The following is a 16,458-nucleotide window of genomic DNA, read 5'->3' on the forward strand; positions in this document are numbered from 1 at the left end:
AAATAATTAAATTTATTGTGATTTCAATTACTTGGTGCCTGTTTGGCACTACTATAGTTTATGGTTTTGAAAATGTTTTCCAAAAAAAATATATTAAATTATTTTATTATATTTTTAATTAATAATTTTTTTTTAAAATAACACTAAATTAACAAACACACCTACACAAATAATAATTTTTTTTTTTTATCATTGAATCTCAAGCTAAAAAGTTCACACCATATCCATAAGGAGTATATTTCAATTCAGTTTATTCTTGCATTTTAAAATGAATTTGATTTTTTTTATTTTTATATTTTTTAAGGTGTTATTAAAAATAAATTTTATAAAATAAAAAAAATATCATTTAAATATATTTTTAAATAAAAAATATTTTAAAAATAAATTGACATGGCTATTCAACTCCAGGCAATATATAATATAACTATAATCCATCTCCAATGCCTTAACTAACACACAAAATACAAAAATAATAAAATCGTACAATATCATTTTCATCACCAATCCAATCACAGAACATGAAAAGACTCTCTGCTTAACTTGCTACGAGGGTTCCTAATATATCCAATTCACCCACCCAAAAAAAAACACCCAAACGCCCCCACAAACAAAGCTCCTTGAAAAATAAACGGTCACTAAACGTGCGAGCCCCGACCACAGTCCTTTACACGCTTGATTGTGGGCCCCACGTACCTCCCCTCCCCTCTGTACACAAACAGAGACAAAACAGCAGAGAACCCAAAAAAATAAATAAAGCAAAAGTGAGAGAAAGAGTATGTTCTGTGTGTATTCTCTCACCCAGATTCATTAAAGTGAAAAACACAAGCACTAATAAACACAAATATTAGAAATAAACACTAAAAAAAAAAAAAAGCAAAAGCAAAAGCACCGCTACTCCCCCTCCCCCTCTTGATTCTACCTGTCTATGTAGTTGTAGGAGCGCCGGGGTTCTTTCTTTGGATCTTCTTCCTCATGTTCTCTAAGGTATATTGCTGATAATCCTTTTCTTTCTTTTTAGTTTTGAGCATTTTTGTTCCATGTTGGACGTTACTTTTTGCTCTGGTTTTTCAAGGTTGTAATGTTGCTGTTTTGGTTTTGGTTTCTTTGTTTGTTTGTTTGGCGCTTTTATTTTCCTTGAAAATGAGTAAAAGTGAAGGAAAATAAAATGAAAAATCTCAACTATATGCAAACGTTCTGATAAACCAAACAAAGAGTTGTTGAATGTGCTTTGTTATGAGTTGATGAGAAGGAAATGGAAAATCTGTGATAGTATACGGTTTATTCTCGGACATTCCTGCATTTTCCGAGCAACCAAACTGGAAAAGAAAGTCTATGGTACATTTCGAGCATTTTGTTTCGTTTTTCTTTTTTGGTGTAAAAGTCTTGATTTAATAATTTCTGGTTTTGGTTTTTTATGACTTCCGATTTTTGGTTTGTCTGTGTTTTTTCTTTACAGCGTTGAAGCGTTTCAGATCTGAAGATTTGAAGGTTTGTTTGCACGTAACAGTCATTTGAAGGATCTGATGAAATATTAGAGTTCATTCTGTGTAGTTTTGTTTTATATTAATGTCGTTTTGAGTTCATGGAGGTTTGTTTAACTTCTTATTTTTAAATATTCCCTTTCATATTTGTTTTGTCAAGGTTACTTTTGGTTCTTTCAATATTTGGATTTTGTTAGTTTCCTATTATCAAGTCTCCTTTACTATTTAAATTACTTAAGTTTGGTATTACTAACGGCTAATTGGATCTTTTGTTCCTATATTTCAGGGTTTTTGAATTGAAAGATTGAATTCAAAGCTTTTTTTTTTTTTTTGGTTCAATAGAAGACAAACTCTTCAACTTCAACTTGAAGATTGAGTGTCTCTCCTTTGAGCCAACAAGATGCAGAGGCCTCTACATGAGGATTTTCTATTGAAAGAGACCAATCCCCATCTGGGAGGGGGGAAGATCACCGGTGACAAGCTTACAAGCACCTATGATCTTGTGGAGCAGATGCAATATCTTTATGTCCGGGTCGTAAAGGCCAAGGAATTGCCTGCCAAGGATGTTACGGGTAGTTGTGATCCTTATGTGGAAGTTAAACTCGGAAACTATAAGGGTACGACTCGGCATTTTGAGAAGAAGTCGAATCCAGAGTGGAACCAGGTGTTTGCATTCTCAAAGGATCGTATTCAGGCCTCGATGCTTGAGGTTACTGTTAAGGATAAGGATTTTGTGAAGGATGATTTCATGGGTCGGGTTTTGTTTGATTTGAATGAGGTCCCAAAACGGGTTCCTCCTGATAGTCCTTTGGCACCTCAGTGGTATCGATTGGAGGATAGGAAGGGAGATAAAGTTAAGGGGGAATTGATGTTAGCGGTGTGGATGGGGACACAGGCAGATGAAGCTTTTCCAGAAGCATGGCATTCAGATGCAGCTACTGTTACTGGGACGGATGGTCTTGCTAATATTCGTTCCAAGGTATATCTCTCCCCAAAATTATGGTATTTAAGGGTCAATGTGATTGAAGCTCAGGACCTGCAACCAAGTGACAAAGGCAGGTATCCAGAAGTGTACGTTAAAGCTACCCTGGGAAATCAAGTCTTGAGAACAAGAGTTTCTCCTAGCAGGAGTATTAATCCTATGTGGAACGAGGACCTTATGTTTGTGGCAGCAGAATCTTTTGAGGAGCCCTTGATTTTGAGTGTGGAAGATAGAATTGCGCCCAACAAGGATGAAGTATTGGGGAGATGTGCGATTCCAATGCATTATGTGGACAGAAGGTTGGACCATAAGCCTGTGAACACTAGGTGGTTTAATCTGGAGAGACATGTTATTGTAGAAGGGGAAAAGAAGAAAGAAACAAAGTTTTCCAGCAGGATTCACACGAGGATCTGCTTGGAGGGTGGTTATCATGTTTTGGATGAATCAACACACTATAGTAGTGATCTTCGTCCGACAGCTAAACAGCTGTGGAAGAACAGCATCGGGGTACTGGAAGTGGGTATTCTCAATGCTCAGGGATTGATGCCCATGAAGACAAAGGATAGTCGGGGAACAACTGATGCATACTGTGTGGCAAAATATGGGCAGAAGTGGGTTCGTACAAGGACCATTATCGACAGTTTCACACCCAAGTGGAATGAGCAATATACTTGGGAGGTTTTCGATCCCTGTACTGTCATAACAATTGGGGTCTTTGATAATTGTCATTTGCATGGAGGTGACAAGCCTGGAGGGGCAAGGGATTCAAGGATCGGAAAGGTACGAATCCGTCTTTCCACACTTGAAACTGATAGGGTTTACACACACTCCTACCCACTGTTGGTCCTGCATCCTAATGGTGTCAAGAAGATGGGAGAAATTCATTTGGCAGTCCGTTTTACGTGCTCATCCTTGCTTAATATGATGCACATGTATTCACAACCTTTGCTGCCGAAGATGCATTATATCCATCCACTGACTGTCAGCCAGCTAGATAACTTAAGGCATCAGGCCACTCAGATTGTGTCAATGAGGCTGAGCAGGGCAGAGCCACCATTAAGGAAGGAGATTGTTGAATATATGCTGGATGTGGGGTCTCACATGTGGAGCATGAGAAGAAGTAAAGCCAACTTTTTTAGAATCATGAATGTTTTTGGTGGGCTAATTGCTGTAGGAAAATGGTTTGATCAGATATGCAATTGGAAAAACCCAATCACTACTGTGCTGATCCACATATTGTTTATAATCCTAGTTCTTTTTCCAGAACTTATCTTGCCCACAATTTTCCTGTATCTCTTCCTGATCGGTGTTTGGTATTATAGATGGAGGCCAAGGCATCCTCCCCACATGGACACTCGTCTCTCTCATGCAGAGTCTGCTCATCCTGATGAATTGGATGAGGAATTTGACACGTTCCCTACTTCGCGGCCTCCTGATATTGTAAGGATGAGATATGATCGCTTGAGAAGTATTGCGGGGAGGATTCAGACTGTTGTTGGTGATTTAGCTACTCAAGGGGAGAGGCTGCAATCTCTGCTGAGCTGGCGAGACCCAAGGGCCACAGCTCTGTTTGTGCTTTTTTGTCTGATTGCTGCCATTGTTCTCTATGTTACTCCTTTCCAAGTTGTGGCACTTCTCACTGGGTTTTATGTGCTGAGACATCCTAGGTTCCGCCACAAACTTCCATCAGTTCCACTCAATTTCTTCCGGCGGTTGCCAGCTAGAACCGATTGCATGCTGTGAGCAAAGCCAGTTTTATCCGCAATTGCATTTAGCGTTTGTCTTGCCCTCCTTTTCAAGTCAGTGAAGAAGATTGGTGGTTCTGGTATAATGAAGGTAGTGGATTTTGTGGATTTGCGGGTTATTTAAAGTTGTTTTAATAGGATTCCTGTTTCAAACTTCTGAGCTTTATGGTAATCAATCCATGTTCATTTGTAATTTTGTAGGATGTGATTGGAATTTTACCTTTGGTGAACCTTCTCTATGCTTGACTACATCTAGTAGATATTACCCATTGGGGATTTCTGATCTCAACCTTGTTAAATTCATGCAATGGAATGACTTCTTTTTCCCTCACTTGCGCTTATTCCTACTAAAACATTGCCTCTTTAAGCTGTTCTAGTCTAATTCTTACCATCTGAAGTTTTGGATCTCACTGTCTGACGGACTGAATCAGGGAGTAAAAAGCGGATCTCGAGAGTACCTGCCCTACCTGGTTGATTACTTTAAATGAAAACCTGATTAGATTGATGTCTCAACTTGTTCTTTTCTACACTGAAATGTGAAATGTTCTGTCTTGCTTGTTTGGTATCTCTATCATTCCAGGACATCCTGTCTTATCAGTGAGAGAAATTTATGTATCTATTTTCTGCACTCTTGTCTAACTTATTTTATGTGAAGCTATGCTTATTTTGATCAATTATTCATACTAGTTTATTTTACTAGATAAATTATTCTAAGATATGGAGGCAGGCAAAGATTGCATTCGTAATTATTGGGGTATTTTTATTGAACAAGAGCATATAATAAATGCTATTACTGAGAAAAGATTAGATCTGCATGTGCATTATGTTTTATTTTTTATTTTTCTTTAACCTTGTGGCTGTGCATAAAAATGGTGCATCAAGAATCAACCCATGGTGGTACCATCTGAGGTGAAAGTATGGTAGAGGAGGACAAGGTAAAGAAGCAAAAGTTACTAGGGGTGGCTGCTTTTGCAGTTCAAAGTGGATCGTCGATTGAAGTGCCTTCTATAGCGGAGTGTTGTCTGATTTTCAACAGCAGTTTTTGACTGCTAGGAAATATCAAAAGGGTCAGCAAGAAAAAATAAAATAAAATTCTTGCCCATGTTCATTGATTCTTGTAATTCCATGGCAGTGTATGTATTCTAGGGAGGTGGGGACCTTATCTCTGCCTTTTTCTTTTTTTTCTTTACAGCCTGTAATCAAGCCTCTTCCTCTAGTGATCTGTCTCTGTCAGCTTCTCCTCTCTGCTTGTGGGGGCGAGAAGTGGTGTTTATTTTAGGCCAATGATGTGACTGTGCATGGGCGGAGAATTAATGTCATGGTGGCTCTTGTTCCTTTGGATTTTAGAAGTCCTGTTGTTAATTTGTTGCCGTCACCTCCTCCATCGCCTGTAATGTAAAAATGATTCAATTCAGCAAAAAAAGATGCAATAAATGACAGCTGACATGGATGATACACACGAAAATGAAAGCTTTGAGATGGTTTTAAGAACGCTTCAATTTATTGCTTTGATAATAAATGTACGAAGTATATGCATTGACCTTGAATAGGAAAAGCTGTACAGTGTTATTATTAGGTTTTTGTGAGAAAGCAATGCTTCAAGAGACCATGTTTGCAATGGACATGTCCGTCTGTGTGGACTATGAAATGGCTTGGGTAGCAGATTACTGGAGATGTTTTAACAATGGAAAGGAAAGGGACATCTTTAGTATCTTGGGGCTCCATGATCGTAGCTTACCAACCCACTTCAAGACCACAGAATTCAGATTCTAGAAATGAGAAAAATAAGCTCCTAGCTCATGGAGTACTCTTTAATGGTAGCTGGTGAGCAACTTTTTCTGAACATTGTCGTATTCGACAAAATGATGATATAATAACTTAATACTTTGTCTTATCAAATAAATTTGCTTGGAAGGATAGCGAAATCGAACCGCCATTGCTAAAGGGAAGTTTTACCCAGATCCTTAATGACAGAAAGATGAGGTGAGTGGTATTTTGTCAGGGAGATGATCATGATAGGGTGGAGAACTTCTAAAACGAATCCTCTTCTGTGAGTTAGAAAAATAACAGAGTTTTGAGGTCAGAATAAGCTCCGAGTGAAAGAAAAGAGATGATGATAAGAGGTTGAAGACGAAGAATACCAATAAAAATAAATAATAAACTTATTTTTTCAGGGATTTTCATACACAACTTACAGGCTCAATTACATAAGAGGCCATTGAAAGCCCACATAACATTTTCTAAATGAATTTGTTTTACAACTTCATCAAATGTCCTTAGATGACACTAAAGCTCTATTATTTTCTTTTCATAGAGTTTTACTTTAGATTGGTTTTCTGATTATGATGTAAGAAGTTATTTTGTTTTTATTTTTATATCAATGAAACTTACATCTTTGTAAACAAAAAATCTCCAAACTTTTTTAAAAAACCCAGATTTTATATTGCTCTTGCTCACCAATAATTTGGAAATATTTTATGTATGCTTAGACAGATGACAGATAGACTAGACTAGAAAAAACAATTAACATGCTAAAAAAGAAGTCAAGCCACCAAGACAATGATAGTGTACCCATCTAACAGCATCTCCATTAGATGATGCTAATTTTTTTTTAAAATATTATTTTTGTTTTTGAATGATTGTTTTACTTGTTTCGAGTGATTGCTAAGCTAAATGTTATTTTCTAAAAAAATTATTCCTCCATGTCCGGTAAAAATACTAAAATATTATTCATTGTAATCATTTTTTTTCCTAGTTTCTTTTTTATAAATTAATTTCTTTTAATTTTTTTTTCATCCTTATCTCATGACTGATGTTAAAAAGTTTATTTAAGTTAATTCAAGTTATTTTTTATTTTTATTATTTAATATTAACTTAATTAATAACATCTAAGTTATTTTTAGACCCATCAAATTAATAGAATAATATCATATTATTAAAATAAATGTATATTAAATATATTCAAATATAATTTAACTCTTTTACGTAAATTTTGATGACTGGAATACCCATAAACAAATAAAATTATATTAATATTATTTTAAAAATTATATTACTGTCCGTCTTTTACTGCAAATCTACCCACGATGTAAAATTTTTGTAAAAATTCAGGTGAGAAGGGACATCACACTTAAAAGCCCATATTTTTACTTGGCAGGCCATGAAAGGGCAGAAGGTGACAGCCACACAGTAGGACCGGCTAAAACACAAGAACATAGTATATACCATCACGTTGTTTTCCCATGCACACCTACCTCATCATGCCCTCTAACTTTAATTAGTTTTTGTTTTCATGGTTTAACTGTATTAAAAAAAAATCAATTTTTTTTTTATTATTTTGATATATTAATTTTAAAAATTATTTTAATATATTTTTAAATAAAAATATTTTAAAAATAACTACCCCAACCAAACTGTATATCGTCTGAAACAGACATTAAGAAAGAATCTGACAAGGACACAACAAAGAAGAAGACTTGAGTACGTGCGGTATAGAAAAATAAAAATTCCACTGTCATCTAAAGTCTGTTTGTTTATATAATTGTTTATGTGTTTGAAGCGACCACAACAAAATAAATATTTGATTATATAAAAAAACACAATTTATTTTTTATAGGACCCACTATAATTCACGTTTAAAATACAATTTTGCCGAAGTAGCTCCACGCTGCTTTTCTTAAAAACAATATTTTAATGAATAATGCAATTCACATTCATTGTTCACTTAAAACAATAAACAATGCAATTCACTTGCACTGTTCACGAGTGAATTGCACTATTCACTTCACGAACAATTTTTTTTCTTTTTAGTATATTAATATTTTTAATAATTTTTTTTTAAGAAAACTAGTTTAGAGTGAATTAAATTCACTCGCACTGTGATGTGAATAATATTTTTTTTTCCCGAAAAACTAGTGTAGAGTGAATTAAATTGATTCGCACTGTAATATTAATTTTATACCTCATAATATTTTATCTAATTTTATTACACCCTTAAAAAATTATAAAAACTATAGCTTTTATCGGATGAATTTTGCACGTAATGGAATTATAGATGGTTTAATGAAAAAATAAAAAAATATTGTATATAAAGCATTATTTATTTCATGATGTAATAATAGCAATTAATTCTATAATATTTAAATTTAAAACCATCAATATATATATATATATATATATATATTACTTATTTTATAATTTTAATTTTAACCATAATTTTAACCAAACATATATAAATACAATACCAACCTCAACTAAAAGTACTTTTTATAAAATACTTTTTTTTAAATCACAACCATAAAAACTACCACAATACCAAACATACTTAAGATAAATGTACATCATGAAGATTTTTAACATCGTTGTTTGTTCGTGTTTTTTTATTTTTTTTAGTTTTAAATTATATATATTTTTAAAATTTTAAAATTGCCTTTTCATACTAGTATTAAAAATAAAATTTTAAAAACAAAAAATATTATTATAATACATATCCAAACAAAAAAATATATTTTCATCCAAGTACAAAATCATCACTGCACACTAAGAAAATCTTTCAAACCCACTAGTCCTAACCATAGTTTTGAAACACGACCTGACTCGGCAGCGTGATCCGGCGACCTGGTTAAAAAACCCGGTTTTAACATGTTGATTTTTTTTTTTTTTACTAAAACAATGTTATTTTAATTTTTTTAAAAAAAATTTAACCCAAACAACCTAATAATCAAATTAAAATCTAAAACCTAGATATTAAACTGAATCAGATATAAAAACTATGCTCCTAACAGTTAAAAACTGGTGCGTCTACGGTCAAGTAATCTTGTGTTTTCGAAATTAATTAATATTTAGGGTAAGATAAACAAGTAATATTAATTGTTTCAATTATTTTATTTATTTACCAACCAGATTTAGGCCTTTGAGACAGCGAGTACGCTATAAAGTGTCCATCGTGCAATCTGGGCTTGAAAGTAGTTGGATCATATGTTGGACTTGTTTTTATTTTGTTTCAGAAAACTTGGGTTTCAGGCCCATTTCTACTTATATTCATGAGACATCGGCCCAAAATTGATTTTTACAAATGTGTCATGCGAAAAAATTATTACGAGTTGGATTTATCATTGCCTCATTTACATAATTATGTGGGAATTGTCATAAAATGATTGAGGGACTCCTTGTTTTGTATACATGAATTAATGATGATGGGTCTCATAATTGTTTTTTTTTTTTTTTTTTTTTTTTTTTTTTATGGATCTCACATAATTATTGCTGAAAATTTCCTTTTTTTTTTTTTTGAAATTATAAATTTTTGTGATTTTTTTTTAATTTCTTATAAATTTTCAAAAAACATAATGCCGAATTTTTTAAAATATTTTTGAGCTTTTTATTTTCTATTTCTTAATAATTTTTAAAAATATTAGTTTTGTCATTGTAAAAACTAATTTGTCAACTTCTGTTACATTTAAAAATAAAAAAAATAAAAATCAGTATTGTCAGAATTTTTTTATTCTATAAAATAAGTTTTTAAGATATTTTAAAGTTGGTAAACATGGATTATAATTTCACCAACTATCTTTTTATAAGAGATTATTTATTTATCGATTTGATATAAAAGATGAGAAGATTTTGATTATTCTTACTCTGAAAATTTGTGTAAATAGAAAATTCCTTTGCGTTCATCATGATTAGTGGCTAGCGTTTGTCATGTTTTTTTTTTTTCATAATGTAATTTTCTATAGTCTTATACAAGTTTTGTTTTTTAAAAGTAATTTTTATTTAAAATATATTAAATTAAGAAGTTAACTAGCCGAGTAAAGATTTCTAATTTATGACGTACGTTGTTCCATGTTATGGGGTGCAAATTAAGGCCACTTTTCTGGCTTTATGCTACCCAATATTCACAGAGAGTGGGTAGATTGTTTCCTATAAACTCAGAGCACAAGGTCATGGCAATATTGAATCTGTGTGCTCAGGGGCGGAACAAGAACAAAATATTAGGGGGGTCAAATTAAAAACCTTCAGTTACTTTTATTAAAATCATAAATATTTATAAGAGAGAGGCTGAAAAAAACATTTCTTTGCAGGGGCCAGGCCCCTGCCAGCCTCCCCCTACCTCCGCCACTGTGTGTGCTTTCCCTGAACAATGTCGAGTCGTGCTCCAAATCACTGTCAATCTAAAACACATACAGGCAAGCTTACTCAATCAACTTTGACCCACCATTTATATATTTTGCATGAGCATTCATATATATATATATATGAAATTGCATGCAAACCATTAGGTTAATTTGAGAAGGAGACCAATTAAAGCTCAGAAAATGCTCCTGTGGGTAAGAATTCAGACAGTCGTAGAACGAAGGAAAGAGTACATCGGAGGTGCAAGCACAGATTCCATTATTGTGTGAAACGTTTGAAAAATTTATTTCTACTGAGCTGGGCTTCTAACGTAATGCTTTAAGCATGGTGTATCAGTTTTTTTAATTTTGATATTTTTTTTCAGTTATATATTTATTGATTTTTGTTTTTGTTTTTAGTGTTTGTTTTTTATTTTTGTAATTCTCTTTTCTTTTATTTTATGATTTTCTTTCATATATATATATTTTTTTGTTATCTTCTAGTTAATCCTTTCAATATATCAACTTCTTTCAATTATTTTTTTTATTTCTACTGTCATTTTCAATAAAAATATAATTGTCAAGTGAAGCCAAGTCAAGGTAGACCTTGTAAGGGATAATATTCGGTACTTAGGTAGCTAAAATCAAATTACTCACACTAATTGGTTTTTTTTTTCTTTTTCAAGTGGGACGTCAATTCACAATAATAAAAAAAGAGAAGAAAAGGTAGATGAAAATCACAGGGAGTAAATTACTTTGATGGACTGGGAAAACCATTCAAGAAATGCATTAGATTAATTTGTTCTTTCAATCTGCCTTGAATCTGCTAAGAAGATTTTCCTTCGAGTTCAATTAGGTCATTTCTTTTGTAATTCAATCCCCAACCAATATTACTCTCAATTTCTCACGTTCTCTTGCAGCTACGCCCACCTCTCATTTAAAACAATCTCACAATACACAACTTCCCACCTATAAATGAGTGTGGGATCAATAATGTGGCAAAGGACGTGCATCTATTAATACGGCGGTTATGGATGATATATGGCAGCTGCTGCTTCTGCCATGGCCAAGAGGCAGGAAGGAGGTGGGCATTATCCTGCTTAAATATGAACGTGGAAATTCAGGGTAGGCCAAAACATATAAAGAATGTGGTTGACAGCTGAAACAGCAAACCCTAGAAAGGATTTCTCCCCCACCTGTTGAATCTGTACAATGATTAGAAACTGGGAAAGGGACTCTTGGACCCTCACATGAAAATCTCCAAGTCCATATTGACCGGCCCCTCCCTCAAACTAGGGTTCCATTCTACGATAGAACGAAGCAAGATCGCTTAAAACCATGCTATACATCGCAAGATCTCTATCTCCACCATCCCCTTTATCCCAGAAATTTAATGAACTCTGATCTCTTCACTAAAAAGATGCTTTATGAGGCATTGAGGTATGTGACCCAGCGGTGAAAGGGTTTTATTTTTTTTTATTGTACATGAGTTCAAACTTTATTATATATGTCTGTCATCTTCATCTCCACAGTATCATATATATTCATTGAACTTGCAAAAAGTTTAATGGATTTTGAAAATTAATTGTAGTGCGTGAAAACTGCCTTCACCCCATTTTCGGCTGACGAATTTCTGTTTTCCGTACAAGACATAAATGGGTATGGATGTGTCCGCCTAAGGGTTACCCATCCCTCCAAGAAAAGGGTGACCCTTTAATTCTTTTATCTGTTGCTTGGAAGTTTCAAATTGATAATTAAAATTCCCCTTTTATGTTAAAATAGATGCTCTCCTAACGTGTAGAATTGGCAATCGTCGCTTTGAACAGGTAGTACTGATCTAGGTACCTCACAAACCTCCAGGCAGCATAAGAGTTGATCATGACAAAGGAAAAAAATAATAATTTAAAGGTAATAATGAGCATAATTAGATTTTCTTCACATATAATTTGGTGAGCGCGGATGTATGTAATGACCCCCCTTGAGTAGAATTCCAATACAATTCTCGAATATTTCTATATTTATCCTCCATATGTTTTTTTTGTAATCTGATTTTTTTTTTAGTTCAGATTCAAGAGATTTGGAGAAGAGGGACGTGGATGCCGGCCATTAATGGATCCAAATTTTATGAAGTGATTGAGGAATTCAAAGCATACATTTATTTTTTGTGACCTCAAAACATATAACTCAACACCTGATTGGAGCCAGGTTATTAGTTAAATTACAAAAAAATTGATCTAATAAAATATAATTAATTAATTAAATAGGTTTTACTCATTATGACCTGATGAATTGTTCAACCCAAGATTTTTTTTAAAAAATAAAACAATTTTTTTTTTATAAAAACAATTGACCTAAATTAATTTGGTGACATGTGAGTTAACTTGATAGCTTAAAGATGTAGGTTTTTTTCATGTAATTCCATGAACCCAGTCTAACAACCATGCTTATAAGCATAGTTATTAAATCTGGACCGGCCTACCTGGTCGACTCAGTGGTTGGACCGGCCCAAGTAAAATAAAAAATTGGAATGAGAAAAAACCCGATAAATCAAGTTGACCCATGACCCGGGCTGACGGGCTCCAACAAAACCAAGTTGAGATCCGTTTTTTTTTTCAAATATGTTTTTTCTCCTAGCAAAAGACTCATCTTTTTTATATTTTTAATTGGTTATTAATCCTTTTCAAAGTTCACTATATAAATACTAGGATAATATTTTATTTTTTAATGTAGAATTTAAAACCCTTTAGTATATATATTTTATGTTCACGAGAAAAAAAATTATTTTTTCAATATGAGATTTGAAGCCATTTAGTATATATACTCCATATTCCCAAGATAAAGTTATGTTTTTTTGACATGAGATAATTTTTTTTTATTTAAATACTTCAAATTAAAAAGATAATATACTAATATAGTATCTTTTCAATGATGGATAAAAAATCTTTTAAAATAATATTTTGAACTTCATTATTTATAATATATCTAACCTATATTTACATTAATTATTTCTTAATTTTTTCATATAAAAAATATTAAAACTTCAAAAATATATTTTAATTTTTTCTGGGTTGACCTGAGTTAACTCATGTAACCCGGGACCCAGCTAAACCTCCGGGTCGGGTCTGCTACCCATGCTAATGAGTAGCCAATTTATGCAACTTTCTTTAAAAAATTACCAAAATGAGGGCGACTTCAGAAATTTCTCAATCTTTAGAGGGCCATGGCCGTTTCCCGCGTCCTATAAATCCATAATTGATACTTGTTGAGCTATCAATTCTTTAGGGAAATAACACACTTTTTTAGACAATGATTGCGTTTATATATAGGTGAGGCACCGAAAATAAGATTGGATAAATTTACCAAAAAAAAACACAACATATTTTTACGACAAGCATCAAAGTGGAACAAGCACTGTTTCGCAATCTAAATTTATGACTTGCCGAATATAATAAAAGATGGACACAATAATTGTACGATAGAAGAAACACAACGGAGAGGTCGCATGGGAAAATTAGGTGAACTTGTGAAAGTGGGTTCAGACACCTGAATTTTATTGCCATATGACTTGTGTTATTATTAAAATTAAATTGATCATAAATTAATAGGGCTACAAATCCCAGATAATATATATATATATATATATATATATATATATATGGGAAGCAGGGTTAGGCATACCGTATAGCATTGGGTATGATATTGTTAAACAACCTAAATCATTGAGGAGAGGAGAGTCAAACGATAAATTAAGCAGCAAAGAAAGCAGAATCAAGAGGGAGTTCCCTTACAGAAGGACGAGGAAGTGGCAATCTTCACTAACTCGAAGATCCCAGCTTTGATAATGTCAATATTCTGCTGTGCTAACTTGTGATCTTTTAACCACGACTGCAACAACCTTGAAGCCTCCTGCAGCTAGTATATATTATCTTAGCAAATACTTCCTTTTCTAGCTTATAAACTTATAAGGTTAGTTGACCAAAGGCTTAATTTCAAAAGTCAACCAAAAAAATAATGGTAATGTGTTGCATTTAAATATATTGGGTGGTTCAAAATAATGAGTAAAAAACTTTTCGATGAAGGGAAGATTCAATGAATCTGATGTTGTTGGTGCCCATCATTATCATTATAATAAGCAAGCGATAAAACCCTCTTATAGAATAATTAAATATATATATATATCTCTCTCAAAATCAGCTCTCTCCCCATCCTTTCTCTAAACTATTAGTTAAATTAATGATAATTAAGCTTAGTTTAAATATAAAACACATTCAAAACATTTCCATACAACTGCATTTTCCACACCTCTCTGCCAAAAGTCAAGCAAAAGCAAAAAAAGATGAATATATAGACTCCATTTGGTATGCCTTATGAGGCAACTTTTAATTTTTAGTGATAATTTAAAAGTTATTCTCATTATAAATAATTTACCGTAAAATAAGTTAAAATGCCGTAAAAGCATGTTTGATAAAAAAAATCAAATAAACTTTTTGAATAAAATATGTAATATAATTCATAAACCAAAGATAAAAAAATATTACCTTTTAATTAAAACAAAATTTTGAGTTGTCTCGCATGCACAACCTGAGATTAATTTTCCAATAAATACCTGACAAGTCCCAGGTTGCATAAGAAAATCAAATTATACTTCATACAAAATGCATATGGATCTAACTTGGAAATTGGTATATATATTAATAATTATTGCAAGTAGATAATATTTACTATATGTATTAGACATTAAATTAGATTGATATAGGCGCAAAAGGAAAGAAGGGGGTATATGAGATTGAATACATCTAAGCTGGGGCCAGACAACAGTACCCAACCTATATACAATCCTCCAGTCTTCTTACGTCTGTATCGACCATGAAGCTGCGGCACACCATTGTTTTCTTCTGCAACTCGAAACGGATCGATCGAGCAAAAACAGTAAATTCATTTTTCTTTGTGCTATAATTAACAATATATACTTCATCGGGGGCCTAATCTGCAGTAACTATTTCTTTTCTTGGTAAGCCAAGAGCGATTATATAGAGAAAGAGAGAGCACCAAAGGGGATAATTTGCAGTAATTATTAGAAATACCAATCTAGCTAACGAGAAACACTATGCTAGCCAGACGAACAAAGAAGAAGATCAGCATAGCAGAGTTTGGATACAAGTACTGCACTTAGGGAAAGTAGATAAAACTTTCTTAAGCAAATCTCTAAAACAAAAACAAAAATGTTTTTTTTTTTTTTTTTTTATCATAAATATTTTTTTTATTGAAACAAGAATTGATAAAAACAAATGCGAGTCAATGCCATACGTGTCCTGTCAAAAATGTTTAAAGTTCTGGTAAGCAAATTTCTAGATCATAATAGCACATATATCTATAAGCTAGCTGATCATGTGTAATTCGAACTGGAATTAGGGTTTCCTTTTGCATACGTTGTCATTTTCAGGTTGGAAATGTTGACTTTGCCAAAGATAGGAGTTGGTGAAGATCATACCCACTTTAATGGTCTTGATAAGACACATATCATATGATTATAACAAATTTAATTTATTTTACTTTATGTGTACACACCTAATCCAAATATTCTGTATTTTTCTCTCGTTAATTTATGTATTTATTGGATTGTCTTTCTCAGGAGAGGGAATTGAAGTGGGGTTCAGGAAGAACCAAAAACTATAAACAAATAAATTTCAAATCTTACTTTTGTATATTAATGTAAGAGTTCTTTGTTTCTCTCGCTCTCCTTCTTTATCAATATTGTTAAACAAAAAAACTGCTTCGATAATGACAGTTCATTTTAGAAATAGTTGTTTTTAACTAGATGATGTACTACATCCATACATATAATACATAATATAACTGAAAATTATTAGTTTATTTTTTTTTACAAAAAACAATGTATAATCAATAATTTATAACCATATTAATTTACCATTTGAAATTTACCAATTAACACATGTTTCAGTTAAATTTCATCATTATTATTATTTTTCCAAGTTCAAGAATAAATCTACTTTAAGATTGATATGTGATATGTTGAAAAAACACACACTAAATCTTTGTATATGTGGTATATAATAAATAAAAGAATTGATGAAACATAACATATTTGCAAATCAAGATCTCCACTTGAATTACAAACTTTT

The 16,458-nt window shown here is 32.6% G+C and overlaps 1 protein-coding gene across 4 annotated transcripts; it reads left to right on the plus strand.

Annotated features, from left to right (window-relative positions):
• The first annotated feature begins 767 nt into the window (after positions 1–767).
• LOC118052164 (FT-interacting protein 3) lies at positions 768–4,539 on the plus strand. 4 transcript variants are annotated; one of them, XM_073405352.1, is made up of 3 exons: positions 768–1,335; positions 1,457–1,488; positions 1,768–4,539. In XM_073405352.1, the coding sequence occupies exon 3, from the start codon at positions 1,882–1,884 to the stop codon at positions 4,204–4,206; it is 2,325 nt and encodes a 774-aa protein (XP_073261453.1). In that variant the 5' UTR covers positions 768–1,335; positions 1,457–1,488; positions 1,768–1,881; the 3' UTR covers positions 4,207–4,539. The 4 variants fall into 4 exon arrangements, with proteins under 4 accessions (XP_073261453.1, XP_073261454.1, XP_034918900.1 ...); XM_073405353.1 differs by having other exon boundaries at positions 768–984; positions 1,152–1,488; XM_035063009.2 differs by having other exon boundaries at positions 768–984.
• Positions 4,540–16,458: the final 11,919 nt, after the last annotated feature.

This window comes from Populus alba, chromosome 16 (genome assembly GCF_005239225.2).
Source record: "Populus alba chromosome 16, ASM523922v2, whole genome shotgun sequence".
In the NCBI taxonomy this organism is placed as follows: domain Eukaryota; kingdom Viridiplantae; phylum Streptophyta; class Magnoliopsida; order Malpighiales; family Salicaceae; genus Populus; species Populus alba.